Source organism: Thalassophryne amazonica, chromosome 12, assembly GCF_902500255.1.
Source record: "Thalassophryne amazonica chromosome 12, fThaAma1.1, whole genome shotgun sequence".
Taxonomy (NCBI): Eukaryota; Metazoa; Chordata; class Actinopteri; order Batrachoidiformes; family Batrachoididae; genus Thalassophryne; species Thalassophryne amazonica.
In genome coordinates, this window is record NC_047114.1 from 20,355,985 (window position 1) to 20,374,028 (window position 18,044).

At 41.5% G+C, this 18,044-nt stretch overlaps 1 protein-coding gene across 1 annotated transcript in view; it reads left to right on the forward strand.

The window, feature by feature from the left end:
- Nucleotides 1-11,270, forward strand: part of fam151a (family with sequence similarity 151 member A) — a 62,396-nt gene extending 51,126 nt beyond the window's left edge. The window contains exon 11 of the mRNA XM_034182693.1: nt 10,808-11,270. Within this exon, the coding sequence (XP_034038584.1) occupies nt 10,808-11,134 (327 nt within the window). The 3' untranslated portion in view covers nt 11,135-11,270. The remainder of the gene's footprint in view (nt 1-10,807) is intronic.
- The last annotated feature ends 6,774 nt before the right edge of the window (nt 11,271-18,044 follow it).

Below are 18,044 nucleotides of genomic sequence, written 5' to 3' on the forward strand. Positions count from 1 at the left end.
TATTTTTTAGCACTGTTGTTGTGCGTTACCTGTGCTGCTCCACAGCCTGTCTAGTGGATTTTTATTTTGTTTTAGCACTGTTGTCGTGCGTTACCTGTGCTGCTCCACAGCCTGTCCAGTGGATTTTGATTTAGCACTGTTGTCGTGCGTTACCTGTGCTGCTCCACAGCCTGTCCAGTGGATTTTGATTTTTATTTTATTTTTTTTTGGCGCTGTTGTCGTGCATTACCTGTGCTGCTCCACAGCCTGTCCAGCGGATTTTTATTTAGCGCTGTTGTCATGCGTACCTGTGCTGCTCCACAGCCTGTCCAGTGGATTTTGATTTAGCACTGTTGTCGTGCGTTACCTGTGCTGCTCCACAGCCTGTCCAGTGGATTTTGATTTAGCACTGTTGTCGTGCGTTACCTGTGCTGCTCCACAGCCTGTCTAGTGGATTTTTATTTTGTTTTAGCACTGTTGTCGTGCGTTGCCTGTGCTGCTCCACAGCCTGTCCAGTGGATTTTTATTTTTATTTTATTTTTTAGCACTGTTGTCGTGTGTTACCTGTGCTGCTCCACAGCCTGTCCAGTGGATTTTTATTTTTATTTTATTTTTTAGCACTGTTGTTGTGCGTTACCTGTGCTGCTCCACAGCCTGTCTAGTGGATTTTTATTTTGTTTTAGCACTGTTGTCGTGCGTTACCTGTGCTGCTCCACAGCCTGTCCAGTGGATTTTGATTTAGCACTGTTGTCGTGCGTTACCTGTGCTGCTCCACAGCCTGTCCAGTGGATTTTGATTTAGCACTGTTGTCGTGCGTTACCTGTGCTGCTCCACAGCCTGTCTAGTGGATTTTTATTTTGTTTTAGCACTGTTGTCGTGCGTTGCCTGTGCTGCTCCACAGCCTGTCCAGTGGATTTTTATTTTTATTTTATTTTTTAGCACTGTTGTCGTGTGTTACCTGTGCTGCTCCACAGCCTGTCTAGTGGATTTTTATTTTGTTTTAGCACTGTTGTCGTGCGTTGCCTGTGCTGCTCCACAGCCTGTCCGGTGGATTTTTATTTTTATTTTATTTTATTTTTTAACACTGTTGTTGTGCGTTACCTGTGCTGCTCCACAGCCTGTCTAGTGGATTTTTATTTTATTTTAGCACTGTTGTCGTGCGTTACCTGTGCTGCTCCACAGCCTGTCCAGTGGATTTTTATTTATTTTTTACCACTGTTGTCGTGCGTTACCTGTGCTGCTCCACAGCCTGTCCAGTGGATTTTGATTTTGATTTTATTTTTTTTTTGGCGCTGTTGTCGTGCGTTACCTGTGCTGCTCCACAGCCTGTCCAGTGGATTTTTATTTAGCGCTGTTGTCGTGCGTTACCTGTGCTGCTCCACAGCCTGTCTAGTGGATTTTATTTTGTTTTAGCACTGTTGTCGTGCGTTACCTGTGCTGCTCCACAGCCTGTCTAGTGGATTTTTATTTTGTTTAGCACTGTTGTCGTGCGTTACCTGTGCTGCTCCACAGCCTGTCCAGTGGATTTTGATTTAGCACTGTTGTCGTGCGTTACCTGTGCTGCTCCACAGCCTGTCCAGTGGATTTTGATTTTGATTTTTTTTTTTTTTGGCGCTGTTGTCGTGCATTACCTGTGCTGCTCCACAGCCTGTCCAGTGGATTTTTATTTAGCGCTGTTGTCATGCGTACCTGTGCTGCTCCACAGCCTGTCTAGTGGATTTTTATTTTGTTTTAGCACTGTTGTCGTGCGTTGCCTGTGCTGCTCCACAGCCTGTCCAGTGGATTTTTATTTTTATTTTATTTTTTAGCACTGTTGTTGTGCGTTACCTGTGCTGCTCCACAGCCTGTCTAGTGGATTTTTATTTTGTTTTAGCACTGTTGTCGTGCGTTACCTGTGCTGCTCCACAGCCTGTCCAGTGGATTTTGATTTAGCACTGTTGTCGTGCGTTACCTGTGCTGCTCCACAGCCTGTCCAGTGGATTTTTATTTTGTTTTAGCACTGTTGTCGTGCGTTGCCTGTGCTGCTCCACAGCCTGTCCAGTGGATTTTTATTTTTATTTTATTTTTTAGCACTGTTGTCGTGTGTTACCTGTGCTGCTCCACAGCCTGTCTAGTGGATTTTTATTTTGTTTTAGCACTGTTGTCGTGCGTTGCCTGTGCTGCTCCACAGCCTGTCCAGTGGATTTTTATTTTTATTTTATTTTATTTTTTAACACTGTTGTTGTGCGTTACCTGTGCTGCTCCACAGCCTGTCTAGTGGATTTTTATTTTATTTTAGCACTGTTGTCGTGCGTTACCTGTGCTGCTCCACAGCCTGTCTAGTGTCGGATTCCCTGTTTGGGAATCCGCTAGCTTAGCGTAGCTACTAGCTCTTAGCCGTTTTAGCATGGCGGCTTCTCCTGTCTCTCCCGTACTTTTCTGCTCTGGGTGTGAAATGTTTAGTTATTCCTCGGCCTCTTTTAGCAGTAACGGTACTTGTAATAAGTGCAGCTTATTCGTAGCTTTGGAGGCCAGGCTGGGCGAATTGGAGGCTCGGCTCCGCACCGTGGAAAATTCTACAGCTAGCCAGGCCCCTGTAGTCGGTGCGGACAAAGGTAGCTTAGCCGCCGTTAGTTCCCCCCTGGCAGACCCCGTGCAGTCGGGAAGGCAGGCTGACTGGGTGACTGTGAGGAGGAAGCGTAGCCCTAAACAGAAGCCCCGTGTACACCGTCAACCCGTTCACATCTCTAACCGTTTTTCCCCACTCGACGATACACTCGCCGAGGATCAAACTCTGGTTATTGGCGACTCTGTTTTGAGAAATGTGAAGTTAGCGACACCAGCAACCATTGTCAATTGTCTTCCGGGGGCCAGAGCAGGCGACATCGAAGGACATTTGAAATTGCTGGCTAAGGCTAAGCGTAAATTTGGTAAGATTGTAATTCACGTCGGCAGTAATGACACTCGGTTACGCCAATCGGAGGTCACTAAAATTAACATTGAATCGGTGTGTAACTTTGCAAAAACAATGTCGGACTCTGTTGTTTTCTCTGGGCCCCTCCCCAATCAGACCGGGAGTGACATGTTTAGCCGCATGTTCTCCTTGAATTGCTGGCTGTCTGAGTGGTGTCCAAAAAATGAGGTGGGCTTCATTGATAATTGGCAAAGCTTCTGGGGAAAACCTGGTCTTGTTAGGAGAGACGGCATCCATCCCACTTTAGAGGGAGCAGCTCTCATTTCTAGAAATCTGGCCAATTTTTTGGGATCCTCCAAACTGTGACTGTCTAGCGTTGGGACCAGGAGGCAGAGCTGTGGTCTTATACACCTCTCTGCAGCTTCTCTCCCCCTGCCATCCCCCTATTACCCCATCCCCGTAGAGACGGTGCCTGCTCCCAGACCACCAATAACTAGCAAAAATCTATTTAAGCATAAAAATTCAAAAAGAAAAAATAATATAGCACCTTCAATTGCACCACAGAATAAAACAGTTAAATGTGGTCTATTAAACATTAGGTCTCTTTCTTCTAAGTCCCTGTTGGTAAATGATATAATAATTGATCAACGTATTGATTTATTCTGCCTAACAGAAACTTGGTTACAGCAGGATGAATATGTTAGTTTAAATGAGTCAACACCCCCGAGTCACACTAACTGTCAGAATGCTCGTAGCACGGGCCGGGGCGGAGGATTAGCAGCAATCTTCCATTCCAGCTTATTAATTAATCAAAAACCTAGACAGAGCTTTAATTCATTTGAAAGCTTGTCTCTTAGTCTTGTCCATCCAAATTGGAAGTCCCAAAAACCAGTTTTATTTGTTATTATCTATCGTCCACCTGGTCGTTACTGTGAGTTTCTCTGTGAATTTTCAGACCTTTTGTCTGACTTAGTGCTTAGCTCAGATAAGATAATTATAGTGGGCGATTTTAACATCCACACAGATGCTGAGAATGACAGCCTCAACACTGCATTTAATCTATTATTAGACTCTATCGGCTTTGCTCAAAAAGTAAATGAGTCCACCCACCACTTTAATCATATTTTAGATCTTGTTCTGACTTATGGTATGGAAATAGAAGACTTAACAGTATTCCCTGAAAACTCCCTTTTGTCTGATCATTTTTTAATAACATTTACATTTACCCTGATGGACTACCCTGCAGTGGGGAATAAGTTTCATTACACTAGAAGTCTTTCAGAAAGCGCTGTAACTAGGTTTAAGGATATGATTCCTTCTTTATGTTCTCTAATGTCATATACCAACACAGAGCAGAGTAGCTACCTAAACTCTGTAAGGGAGTTAGAGTATCTTGTCAATAGTTTTACATCCTCATTGAAGACAACTTTGGATGCTGTAGCTCCTCTGAAAAAGAGAGCTTTAAATCAGAAGTGTCTGACTCCGTGGTATAACTCACAAACTCGTAGCTTAAAGCAGATAACCCGTAAGTTGGAGAGGAAATGGCGTCTCACTAATTTAGAAGATCTTCACTTAGCCTGGAAAAAGAGTTTGTTGCTCTATAAGAAAGCCCTTCGTGAAGCTAGGACATCTTTCTACTCATCACTAATTGAAGAAAATAAGAACAACCCCAGGTTTCTTTTCAGCACTGTAGCCAGGCTGACAAAGAGTCAGAGCTCTATTGAGCTGAGTATTCCATTAACTTTAACTAGTAATGACTTCATGACTTTCTTTGCTAACAAAATTTTGACTATTAGAGAAAAAATTACTCATAACCATCCCAAAGATGTATCGTTATCTTTGGCTGCTTTCAGTGATGCCGGTATTTGGTTAGACTCTTTCTCTCCGATTGTTCTGTCTGAGTTATTTTCATTAGTTACTTCATCCAAACCATCAACATGCTTATTAGACCCCATTCCTGCCAGGCTGCTCAAGGAAGTCCTACCATTATTTAATGCTTCAATCTTAAATATGATCAATCTATCTTTGTTAGTTGGTTATGTACCACAGGCCTTTAAGGTGGCAGTAATTAAACCATTACTTAAAAAGCCATCACTTGACCCAGCTATCTTAGCTAATTATAGGCCAATCTCCAACCTTCCTTTTCTCTCAAAGATTCTTGAGAGGGTAGTTGTAAAACAGCTAACTGATCACCTGCAGAGGAATGGTCTATTTGAAGAGTTTCAGTCAGGTTTTAGAATTCATCATAGTACAGAAACAGCATTAGTGAAGGTTACAAATGATCTTCTTATGGCTTCGGACAGTGGACTTATCTCTGTGCTTGTTCTGTTGGACCTCAGTGCTGCTTTTGATACTGTTGACCATAAAATTTTATTACAGAGATTAGAGCATGTCATAGGTATTAAAGGCATTGCGCTGCGGTGGTTTGAATCATATTTGTCTAATAGATTACAGTTTGTTCATGTAAATGGGGAATCTTCTTCACAGACTAAAGTTAATTATGGAGTTCCACAAGGTTCTGTGCTAGGACCAATTTTATTCACTTTATACATGCTTCCCTTGGGCAGTATTATTAGACGGTATTGCTTAAATTTTCATTGTTACGCAGATGATACCCAGCTTTATCTATCCATGAAGCCAGAGGATACGCACCAATTAGCTAAACTGCAGGATTGTCTTACAGACATAAAGACATGGATGACCTCTAATTTCCTGCTTTTAAACTCAGATAAAACTGAAGTTATTGTACTTGGCCCCACAAATCTTAGAAGCATGGTGTCTAACCAGATCGTTACTCTGGATGGCATTTCCCTGATCTCTGGTAATACTGTGAGAAATCTTGGAGTTATTTTTGATCAGGATATGTCATTCAAAGCGCATATTAAACAAATATGTATGACTGCCTTTTTGCATTTACGCAATATCTCTAAAATCTGAAAGGTCTTGTCTCAGAGTGATGCTGAAAAACTAATTCATGCATTTATTTCCTCTAGGCTGGACTATTGTAATTCATTATTATCAGGTTGTCCTAAAAGTTCCCTAAAAAGCCTTCAGTTGGTTCAGAATGCTGCAGCTAGAGTACTGACGGGGACTAGCAGGAGAGAGCATATCTCACCCGTGTTGGCCTCCCTTCATTGGCTTCCTGTTAATGCTAGAATAAAATTTAAAATTCTTCTTCTTACTTATAAGGTTTTGAATAATCAGGTCCCATCTTATCTTAGGGACCTCGTAGTACCATATTACCCCATTAGAGCGCTTCGCTCTCAGACTGCGGGCTTACTTGTAGTTCCTAGGGTTTGTAAGAGTAGAATGGGAGGCAGAGCCTTCAGCTTTCAGGCTCCTCTCCTGTGGAACCAGCTCCCAATTCAGATCAGGGAGACAGATACCCTCTCTACTTTTAAGATTAGGCTTAAAACTTTCCTTTTCGCTAAGGCTTATAGTTAGGGCTGGATCGGGTGACCCTGGACCATCCCTTGGTTATGTTGCTTTAGACGTAGACTGTGTTTCATAATTATTGTATGGCCTTGCCTTGCAATGTGGAGCGCCTTGGGGCAACTGTTTGTTGTGATTTGGCGCTATACAAGAAAAAAGTTGATTGATTGATTGATTAATACAGATATTGTTATATCATTCTTGTTGGGCTCATTTTAACAGACTTGTGGCCTTTGATTAACAAATATAGACTCTATCAGTTTCATGAGTGGGTGCCTGCATTCTGAAATCAAGTCCTCTCACAATTTTAGGAGGAATTTTCTGAACCTTGGTATAAGTCCTTGTTATAGGTTGGTAACAACCTTATTATATTGTTTTGAGTTGGACTCATTTTACCAGAGTTATGGACCTTGATTAACAAAGCTCGACTCCATCAGTTTCATGCTTGGGTGCTTGCATTCTGAAATCAACTCTTCTCACATGTTTAGACTCTCACTGTGAGCTGTGTCACATCCAGAAGTTCTCAGATGACACAGCCATTGTTGAATGCATGAGGGATGACAGAGAGGAGTACAGGACCCTAGTGAAGGACTTTGCTGCCTGGTGCTACACAAACCATCTACAGCTCAACACCTCAAAGACAAAGGAGCTGGTCGTTGATTTTGGGAAGTCCAGACCACGTCTGCGACCAGTTCTGATCAGATATATGAATCAAAACATCATCCACATATAGAGCAACTTTAAGTCATCTCCATTTCTAGAAATGCCTTTAATACTTTCTGTCTGCCTCAACCATTGTGCAAGTGGTTCTATACAGTATATAAAGAAAAAAGGAGCGGCAAAAAAGGAGAGCCCTGTCTCGACCGGCGCTGCAATGTAATGGAATCTGAAGATATCCATTAATTTTAATTCCAGCAGATGGTTTATTATACAGTGTATGAATAACCTGAACAAAATTTCAATGTACCCCCATTTGTGTTAATTCTTTATATAAGAATGCCCAACTAATGGAGTCAAAAGCTTTTTCAGCTTCTAGACTCACCAAAAGAGCCTCTAATTTGTTTTGCTGAACGTGATGTAGGACATGCAATGAATGTCTAATGTTGTCATGTGTTTGTCTCTGCAAAACAATGCCAGTTTGATCTGTGTGTATGAGGTGTGGAAGCATCTTCTCCAGTCTCTTAGCAAGAATAGCTGTGAACATTATAATTGACATTCAACACAGAAATCGGCCTGTCTGACCCACATTCCAACTTATCTTTTCCTTTTTAGGGATGGTTGAGATAACTGCTTCACTCCATGAAGGTGACATTTTTGATTCTTTAAAAACTGTATTAGAAGCCCTTTAAAGACTTTGCAAGAGCTCATTCTGTAATACTTTGTACCATTCTGGAGGAAAGCCGTCTGGGCCCGGAGTCTTAATAGCCTTTAGCCTAGAGATGGTGCCACTTAGTTATCTCTCTGATATTTCAGCAGTCAATATGCTATTTTGTTATACGGCTGTGATGCTACGCGTGCTCTGATTGGCTGATTACTGGTCGGATATTTTCCCATATCCAGACTGGTTTCCGTGACAATCAGTCCACAACACATATTTTCATTACAAACTAGGGAGTGAGTTAAGAAAAGCCTCCACATGCAATTCACTTACGTGTACAGATTTTTATAATATTTCTCAAAAGCGTTTTGTAACTCTTGTTTATACAATACAATGCCAGAATCGGGATCTTTAATTTTGTATATTGTATTGTCTGCACTTTCTTTATGCAGTCTTCTAGCAAGAATTTTTGATGCTTTAGGACCAGCTGCATAATATTTTTGTTTTACAAAGACAAACTTCTTTTCAATTTCCTGTGTGTACAACAAATTTATTTCATTTTGCATTTTCTTAATCTCGTTCAAATGATTAGGGCATTCTTTCTTTTTATGTTTTATTTCTAAGTCTTTAAATTTTTTGTCAAGGTCTATCCATCTTAAATGTTTTTCTTTCTTATTATGGGCACACCAAGAAATACGTTTTCCCCAGATTACAGTTATTAAAGTGTCTAATATTAGGTCTAATATCCCCAATTCAGTCATCAAGTTCGTCACTTTTTCTGTATTACATTTGAGGGTACCTTTTTAGATACATCTAGGTAAGGGTTAAGATGAAGGTTCCAATCACCTCCACAGATTACAATTTCTGGGGCACCAATCATCAAATCAAACAGCTTAAGGCAAAATTACTTCCAGGAAGAATATAAACATTACAAATGGTTATTGTTACATTGTTGATCTTCCCTGAAACCATATACCTCCCTTCTTTATAAAACTCCTCAGAAATATAATCAAATTGTATTATTTGTGAAATTAATACAATAACACCCTCCTTCGTCCATTTCTGTAAGATGAATAATATGCTCTTGTAGTTGTATAACCCATTTTTTTCAGCTTTTCATGCTCTAACACAGAAAGGTGCATCTCCTATAACAGTACAATTTGAGCATTTTCCCTTTTTACTTTTGATAGTATTTTACTCCTTTTAACCGTGTTTGAAATCCCTTTCACATTAAATGAGACCATCTTCATGGCCAGTCTAGTAAACATATGTTTCTGTGTATACTATTGTGTTTGTGTGTGTGTGTATGTGTTTGTGTGTGCGTGCACTAATTTATTTATTAGTTTTTTATTATTATTATTATGTCTTAATGTTTTAACTGTATGTTTTACTGTACAGCACTTTGGGTCAGCTTTGGTTGTAGTAAAGTGCTTTATAAATAAAGATGGTATAGTATGTTACTGTGTGTTCTATACACTGGATATTTTATGCAAAACTAAATTGGAGTATTTTCCATCACATCACATGTTTCAGGTTGTCAATCAGATCCATATATTTGTAGCGTATATTTGGAAGAGGGATTTAAAGATACTTCAGAATAGAAAATATTACTATTGTAGATAGCTATAGATACATACAGAAAGAATACCAATATTGTTCACCATCAATCAAACTGCTTCATCTGGGACCATAAAACATCCATGAAATATTGAGTTTAAAGGCTACTCTATCCTGATTGGGCCTTCTCAAGGTTTGGTTTAATCAGTGCTGCCCTGTAGGAATGTTTCCTGTCAGGGGTGAGGGGTGAGATATCGTAGATATCTTCCCCCAGGGGGAAGATTTCCGGGGGGGGGGGGGGATCTACTGTTATACCGGGAGGACTGGAGGTTTCACCACAGTGACGGGTAGTCCTTGCGTTGCCATGTCTCATGTTGCTTCCGCTGCATCTTTGTATAAACAAGTGCCATTATCATAAAAAAAACCTGCATTTTTGCTGGATATGGAGTCTGAAACTTGATGCTGTTCTCTCAAAGAATCTTCTTCGCCTCTCTGTATTTGTTACGTGGTTTTAGTACTCCAATGGGACAATCGTGGTCCAGGAAGAAACGTACACCATCACAAAACAGCTCTTTCTTCTGCCATACAGAAGAAAGAGGTGAGAGAGAACCTGAGAACCTTTTCTTTCATACGATAGCTCCAAAACTTCACCACAATGGATCTGGGCTTTGCCTAAGCATTTGGTTTTGTCCTAAGAGCGCAGTGTCCTTTTTCAGTTTCAAGTGACTGGTCATTGGGAAAGCCAAGCTTGTTTTTCAACAAGTTGTCCAAAGTTGGGCCCCTCTTTATTTTCCAATATTACGTACATATATCCGAAGATTGTTTCTGTGCGCTCGGCCTTCCTGCTTGACCAGCCTAGCTTCCAGCTTAGCTTGACACTCTGTTAGTCTCTTGATTAGCATTGATGCTGCTTGTAACATGGTCTTGGTCTCTTCAATGGGCCTCTCTGCTTCTTCCATTCTATCATTTACCTGTTTTAGCTCCCGTTTTATGTCCAAGGATAGCTCATTGTTATCTTTTCTAAAATCGTGGAGCTCTTTCAAAATATTAAGCAGAGTGGGCTCCGTTGTACTCACGTCCCCCATGGCTAACATTAGCTTGGGTGAATAGCTTCAACCCTCATGGCTTTTCTCTGTTTTGTCTTCAGTCGAAATTGTAGAGTTTTCTTATTTCTTGTAACAACCCCTTTTTCCATCTTTACAAACAAACACCAGTGTTGGCAAAAAGAGTAGCGCTGGGGGTTATTTTTCAAAAAAACATGGGGAGCTCACAACTTTGCCATTCTCTTGCTAGCGGAACCAGAAGTCCCCTGCAACTACTTTTAAAAGTAATTGCATTTCTAATTGCTTTAAAAGCATTTCAACCCAACTCTGGTGTTCAGTGTTTGCTGGGGACACTATGTCACGCATAACTGTGCTGCTGCCTCAGTGCATAAAATAAGGACCTTGGTGCATCATGACGCCCTATGCACAGCATGTGTTTTACATTTATGGAGGGGTGGCCTTGGCTCTACTGGAATTTACAAAATGCTGAAGGAAGGAAACAAGGAACACAGGTGAAGTACAGCTTTGAGATGCAATGTGGCTTCATTTTTTTGATAGCTGGTATCTTCTTCCCTTCTCTTGTAGGAGTTTGTGTCCACAGTCGAGAGGCTTTTCCCTTACGTCACCCTCGTCCTGACAGCAGATGTGTGGCCTCCTCTGAACCCTGCAGCCTTTCAAAGCTTGTCTCAACGAGTGGCTCTACATCTAAATGCAGATTTACTGCTGACAAAACGAGAGGAGCTTGACTCTCTGATGGGAATGATGGCCAGATATGATCTTATCATGGAGAAAGACCGAACAGAGCAGGAAACAAAGAGCCATGAAGTCATCTTAAAGACATTGATGATGACACGCAAGAAGAAAACAAATACAAATTTGTATGTCATATCTGACCAATCTGCAGCCAGCTGACTCCCACCTCGAGGCCACTGATAAGAGTCCTGGATCTGGGATTTTAATTGTATACATTACTAATAATAAATACACGTAACGCATGACGCCTAAATGATACTGACAGGAATGTTTGATGCTGCAGTAAAAAAAGTCAGTGTTTTGGGTAAGGTGTAAGATATACCGTATTTTCTGCACCGTAAGGCGCACCGGATTATAAGGCACGGCCTCAATTAGCGGGTACTTAACCCTTACAAAAGGCGCACGCTAAAACATATAGTCTACAAAAAAAAAAAAAAAAAAAGATCCTTAGACAAACAAATGTTGTTTTGCAGGATACCTGTAGTATACGATAACTACCGGAGGAGTGGCGGAGGTAAGTGTACGTACCACGGACTCTTCTCTTATTGGTTTATCGCTGGCATAGTACATACTCTACGATACCAGCGTACGTACTTTACGTATTACGTAATGTTCGCCGATTGGTTTATCGCTGCCAGGGTACGTATTCTACGCTGCCAGCGTACGTACTTTACGTATTACGTCCTTGTGTCAGCGGGAAATGGTCCGATATTCCGACGGTCAAAGACAACGTCGGTCGTTTTTACAGATTTTGGAATTCAGTGCGCACATAATGCCGATTTTTGTGAAAATATAAGGCTTTTAGGTGCGCCTTATGGTGCGGAAAATACTATATTGATTTTGGATCATAATTATTCTGATAATTATTCTGATTAGTGAGCTTACACAGAGCAGGGGTGGTGGCCAAGTGGTTAATGCGCTTGGTTTCAGTTCAGAAGGTTCCGGGTTCAAATCCCACCCCTGGCACATTTCTCCATGTAATGCAGAGTTGCGTCAGGAAGGGCATCCGGCGTAAAACTTGTGCCAATTCAACATGCAGATCCACCTTGGATTTGCTGTGGCAACCCCAAGTGCAAACAAGGGAGCAGCTGAAGGGACTTACTAGTGAGCTTACACAGGTCATCTTTTGATCTCCATTTTTATCCCCATATTGATTACGGTGTGCTTCAGAAAATACTTGGATGCTCAGCAGCAATCAGGAATCAAACATTTTGATTAATTATAGACAGCCTGCTCTACAAACCAAGCTAATGTCTCCCCCCATGTTAGTAAAGAGTCACCAGGTATCTTACAAATGGATTTTAGCCCTTGATAACTAGGAATGTAATGATACAATCGCTACATGATGTGATACGCAAACAGCATACAGAAAGTATTCACAGCACTTCACGTTTTCCACATTTTATGTTACAGCCTTATTCCAAAGTGGAGTAAATTCATTTTTTCCCCTCAAAATTCTACTCACAACACCCCATAATGACAAAAAGCTTTTGGCTGAAATTTTGCAAATTTATTAAAAAAATGCTCATTACTTTGTTGATGCACCTTTGGCAGCAATTACAGTCTCAGGTCTTCTTGAATATAGCGCACCTATCTTTGGGCAGTTTTACTCATTCCTCTTTGGAGCACCTCTCGAGCTCCATCAGGTTGGTTGGGGAGCGTTGATGCACAGTCATTTTCAGATCTCTCCAGAGATGTTCAATCAGAATCAGGTCTGGGCTCTGGCTGGACCACTCAAGGACATTCATAGAGTTGTCCTGAACCTCTCCTTTGATATATTGACTGTGTGTTTAGGGTCATTGTCCTGCTGAAAGGTGAACCATCATCCCAGTCTGAGGTTAAGAGCGCTCTGGAGCAGGATTTCATCCAGGATGTCTCTGTACATTGCTGCATTCATCTTTCCCTCATGACTAGTCTCCCAGTTCCTGCTGTTGAAAAACATCCCCACAGCATGATACTGCCACCACCATGTTTCACTATAGAGACGGTGCCTGGTTTCTATGATGCCTGGAATTCACGTCAAAGAATTTGTTATGTGTCGACGCGGGTTGAGGAGCGGACCTGCGTCAGACGGAACCCAGCGCTAAAAATAACCAGAAAGCGGTTCCAATAACAAAAACAATTTATTTATTTCACCCACTGGTGCATAATAAAGTGTAAAAACTAAAATAGCGTCCTTCTGGTGGAGTGAAGGCTGGCACGCTCTCCAGCGCCCAAAAGGATCGAAGCCCGGCGCTCCTGGACCCACTACCACCGCCAAACACCCTCCAGGTGGACACGACAAACCGACTCTCTGCGAAGCATAGAAGAGGTGAGGTAAGTCAGCAGTTACAACTAATATCCTTCAAAAGACACACACTATCAGCAACACATTCAGGTCTGTATTTTAAGCTTTATGCAAATGAGCAGCTTCTCACAACAGGTGGAGGATCACTTGTCCGCACGCCACAGCAGTGAGAAGCAAGCTGCACAATTCTCATCACAATTCAAATATACTGCGTAACAAAATACCAAGTTACTATCAACAATTAGTCAAACACTTAATCACCTCTGATGTGTGCTGACAGCATGTGTCCCTCACCCTTCCTGCTTCACGGGCTCGATGTGTCAAACCCAGGCGCGGTCCTCAGCGTCTCACAAACGAACATCACAAGGTCGAGTTCCCGGCAATTCTGCTTGAATCACACATGACTTAAATGCAGAACGCCATCCAATTATCTGCTTCAGCTGAAAGTCTTTAAGGCTGCACGTGAGCACCATTCACAGGTGCTGCACATGATATTGATGAGGGTGAAGGACTCTTCAGCCAGCACCTTCTCCACAGACAAATCAGTTTTCATGCCACCTGGAGAGCAAAGAAAAGAAAAGAACACCAAAATGTCCAGCCACACCCCCCAACACACAACAGAATTCATCTCATCAAACCAGAGAATTTGGTTTCTCATGGTCTGAGAGTCCTTCAGGTGCCTTTTGGCAAACTCCAGACAGGCTGCCATGTGCCTTTTACTAAGCAGTGGCTTCCATCTGACCACTCTACCATACAGGCCTAATTGGTGGATTGCTGCAGAGATGGTTGTCCTTCTGGAAGGTTCTCCTCTCTCCACAAAAGAATGCTGGAGCTCTGACAGAGTGGCCATTGGGTTCTTGATCACCTCCCTATCTAAGGCTCTTCTTCCCCAATCACTCAGTTTAGACATGCGGCCAGCTCTAGGAAGAGTCCTGGTGAATCCAAACTTCTTATATTTAGAGATGATGGAAGTCACTGTGCTCATTGGGACCTTCAAAGCAGAAGAAAAGTTTCTGTACCCTTCCTTAGATTTGTGCCTAGAGACAATCCTGTCTCAGAGGTCTACAGACAATTCCTTTGACTTCATGCTTGGTTTGTGCTCTGACATGCACTTTCAACTATAGGACCTTATATGTAGACAGGTGTGTGTCTTTCCAAATCAAGTCCAATCAACTGAATTTATCCCAGGTGGACTCCAATTAAGCTGTACAACCATCTCAAGTATGATCAGTGGATGCCTTGGAGCTCAGTTTTGAGCTTCATGGCAAAGGCTGTGAATACTTATGCCCTGTTTACTTATGCCCTTTGTCCGGACTGAGATCAATATAAGACCTACAAGATCAAGACATTTTGTCATCTCTCACAAGTCTTTGTTGGTCTCTGTTGTGATCTGTTATATGTCTTTGCACCAAGCTTGCATTGAAACTGAATTGTGCAATTGAAAAATATGCTAATATCCACGACCATTGATGCAACCCATGCAGAGTCAATCAAGAGCTGAGAGTCTATTACAACCCATGGGATCAAGCTGAGAGTAAGTTGAGACATGAGAGTTTATCAAGACTGATTATAAGACCCATGCATCTGTTAACTGGTTGCATAACTTGTGCAAGTGTTTTAAATAGTTCAACACACGTGCACACCTGTTGGAGACCGATGAGGAGTGATTGAGAGTGACGGCAACCATGGAGACCCCATTGTGACTGGCCTGCAACCCCAGTGGGAGTCAGTGAGAGTGACAGCGAGCAGAGGCCGTTTGTCGATCATAGCTCAGTCATGGACTCGGTGTAAAGGGGTATTATGTACATGCAATTTCTATTTTTAATAAATTTGCAAATATCACAGAAAACTTTTCACATTGTCATTATGGGGTATTGTGTGTAGAATTTTGAGGAAAAAAAAAAAAAGAATTTCATCCATTTTGGAAAAAGGCTGTAACATAACAAAATGTGGAAAAAGTGAAGCACTGTGAGTACTTTCCAGATGCACAGTATCATAATGCACCAATCACGATTCAATATATATCATGATACACCAGTCGCGATTCAATACTTATTAGGATTTGATATATATCGTGATTCACCAATTTTGATACGATACATATCACGATACACATATCGTGATCTGATGCATATGATGATACACATATGATGATACACAATTACATCGCTGTTCACAGCAATTACGTAGAAAGTAATCTGTGGTGAATATTTTAACTTTTAAGAAACAAATTATTTTGAAGTATAACTTGTAATCCTTGATGTTCTTTTCTATATGTATATTTTAGAAATAATTTATGAGTCTTCTGCAGCAGAATGTTATTTCTTTCATACAGTTGTGGAGATACTTATTTTCAAAAAACAATGCAATTCAATACAAGCCTCCAAATACGATGTCATGTTTCACTGTGCATCATTCCACCCCTATTCATATTACTCCTAAGCATGTGATACAAGACAGACCACTGACAGAAAACCTTTTAGAATTTCAGTACGAGTTGGCATCTAGTTTAAACATTCTCTGGTTCAACATATTCATTCATTAGTTATCTAATTAATTCATTTTCTCAGCTCACTTATTACAGTTAAAACACAAATATTTATAGAAACACAGTTTTTGATTTCAAATTATACCATTCATAAATTATTATTTCAGGAACACAACAAGACAGTTCCTTGAATTAACTTTTGTGTTGTTACTAAATACGTAAACTATAACTATGAAAAGATTTGGAATTATGAAACTTATTACATTTGGCACTATTGGTGTTCTTGTTTGGCACAAAATAGACTTGGTGTCCATTTGGTATGTGCGGACAGTCTACTTTATCAAAACCATTGAAAATGCTGAAAAAATCAATAGAGAATACTATTTTAAATACAGCTTCAAAATATATGAAATATTTAATGAATAGAAAAATGACCAAACTTTTGCTTATTGGTGAAAAGAATCATGCTTCATATACAAGTAACTGTAGTCTATTGTCAGTCTTATTCAATGCAGGTGTTGTGAAAGTGTCGTGACACGGACCCACAACAGGGGGCGTTAATGAACGGACAATGGATAAGCCAAAAGTAACAATTTAATGTTGTGAATCGCACAACGACGTACAGACAATAACAATATGATGGACTGTCAATTATACACAAAGTGACGTGTGGGCAGGCTCGACGATAGAAGACGCCTGGCGAGAGAAGAGCCGGATCCCACACAGCTTCCACCACCAACAGAGCTGAAGAACACCGGAGCCGCCAAGCCCTGCGCCCCAGGTGGCTGCTGTCTTCAGCAGTCAGACCCGGTACTGCTGGCAGAGAACAGAGACAGTCCTGATGAGTGTGAGTCCGCACACTCAGTAATCCCACAGTCTGTATACAGTTAGGAGGGAAAACCTCCACCTCCAATCACACACTCGTGCAGCTCCTGTCTAACCACTTATCTGGTTGGGGTGTGAAGCGAAGCCGTCGCTGATCACACCAAACGCCAATCCCACAGATAAGGCAACACCCACAGGAAAACGGCTGCAAAGAAGATCAGACTATTAGTCAGTGTTAAGTACAGAGAATATCACCTGAATGGTAGCTGATTTCTCAGCGAGGAGGTGGAGTTGCAGTCCGGCCTTTATGGTGATGGTGATGAGATGAATGAGTGACAGCTGGTGCTGATGATGAGTGACAGCTGTCACTCCCAGTGGCTCCTGCACCCTCTTGTGCTTGAAGCCCGCACTCCAAGCAGGGCGCCATCTGGTGGTGGTGGGCCAGCAGTACCTCCTCTTCAGCGGCCCACACAACAGCAGGGACAATAATCTATTATTGTCTTTGTGATCACAATGTCCGTTCAGTACATTTTGCAAGTTCACAGTTTTATTGTCGTTATATGTCAGCAGTAATCATTACCATGATTAATTATTTTTTAAATCAGTCTATTGTTTATCAGGTTACAAATCATTTTAAATTGATGAATAAAGAATGTTGTGATTTTACTGCTGTTATGTGCCACTGCTGTTTTCACTCTAGATTATGATTACCATTGTTACTGCTTATACTGCTAAATCTATATCTGACATAGGCCCTGAGGCCTATATTTATTGGTCCTTATCTCCATATTTTGTAGTGTAGAGCAGATGAAAGTAAAAGGCAAAAAGCAGTGCATCAGTAGGGTGTCCAGATACTCAGGCGGCATTCAATAGTAGTGCAACACTACACCCAAATTTGTGAAGTGTTCCACATTTATGGTGGTACGGTGGCTTAGTGGTTAGCACTGGTGCCTTGCAGCAAGAAGGTCGTGGGATCCCTTTCTGCCTTTCTGTGTGCATTTTCCACATTCTTCCCATGTCTGTGTGGGTTTCCTCCGGGCACTCTGGTTTCCTCTCACAATCAAAACATGCTTATTTGGAGTCTGCTCCTTTCTCTACCCCTGACCAAGGCAGTGTCTCTACATCTGGAGATGGTTTCCAGGTGCCAGACTGTGGCTGCCCACTGCGCTCCTAGTGGTTGGACTGTGTCTAGCTGTAATTAGGATGGGTTAAATGCAGAGGACAAATTTCACTATATGTATGTATATGTACAATGACAATAAAAGGCTCTTCGTCTTCTTCTTGTGGATGATCTACAGCCTTCATAATGTGCAACCGGGCTACACTAAGCTATCCCAGGATGCAGCTGGAGCCTGGAAACTGAAGAAGAACTTCCTGGGATTTTTTTTTTTAATATCGTAAAATCGTGCACCCACCCTGTGGAATAGTCTTCCTGCGACCGTGAGGCAGTCAGAGTCCATGGACATTTT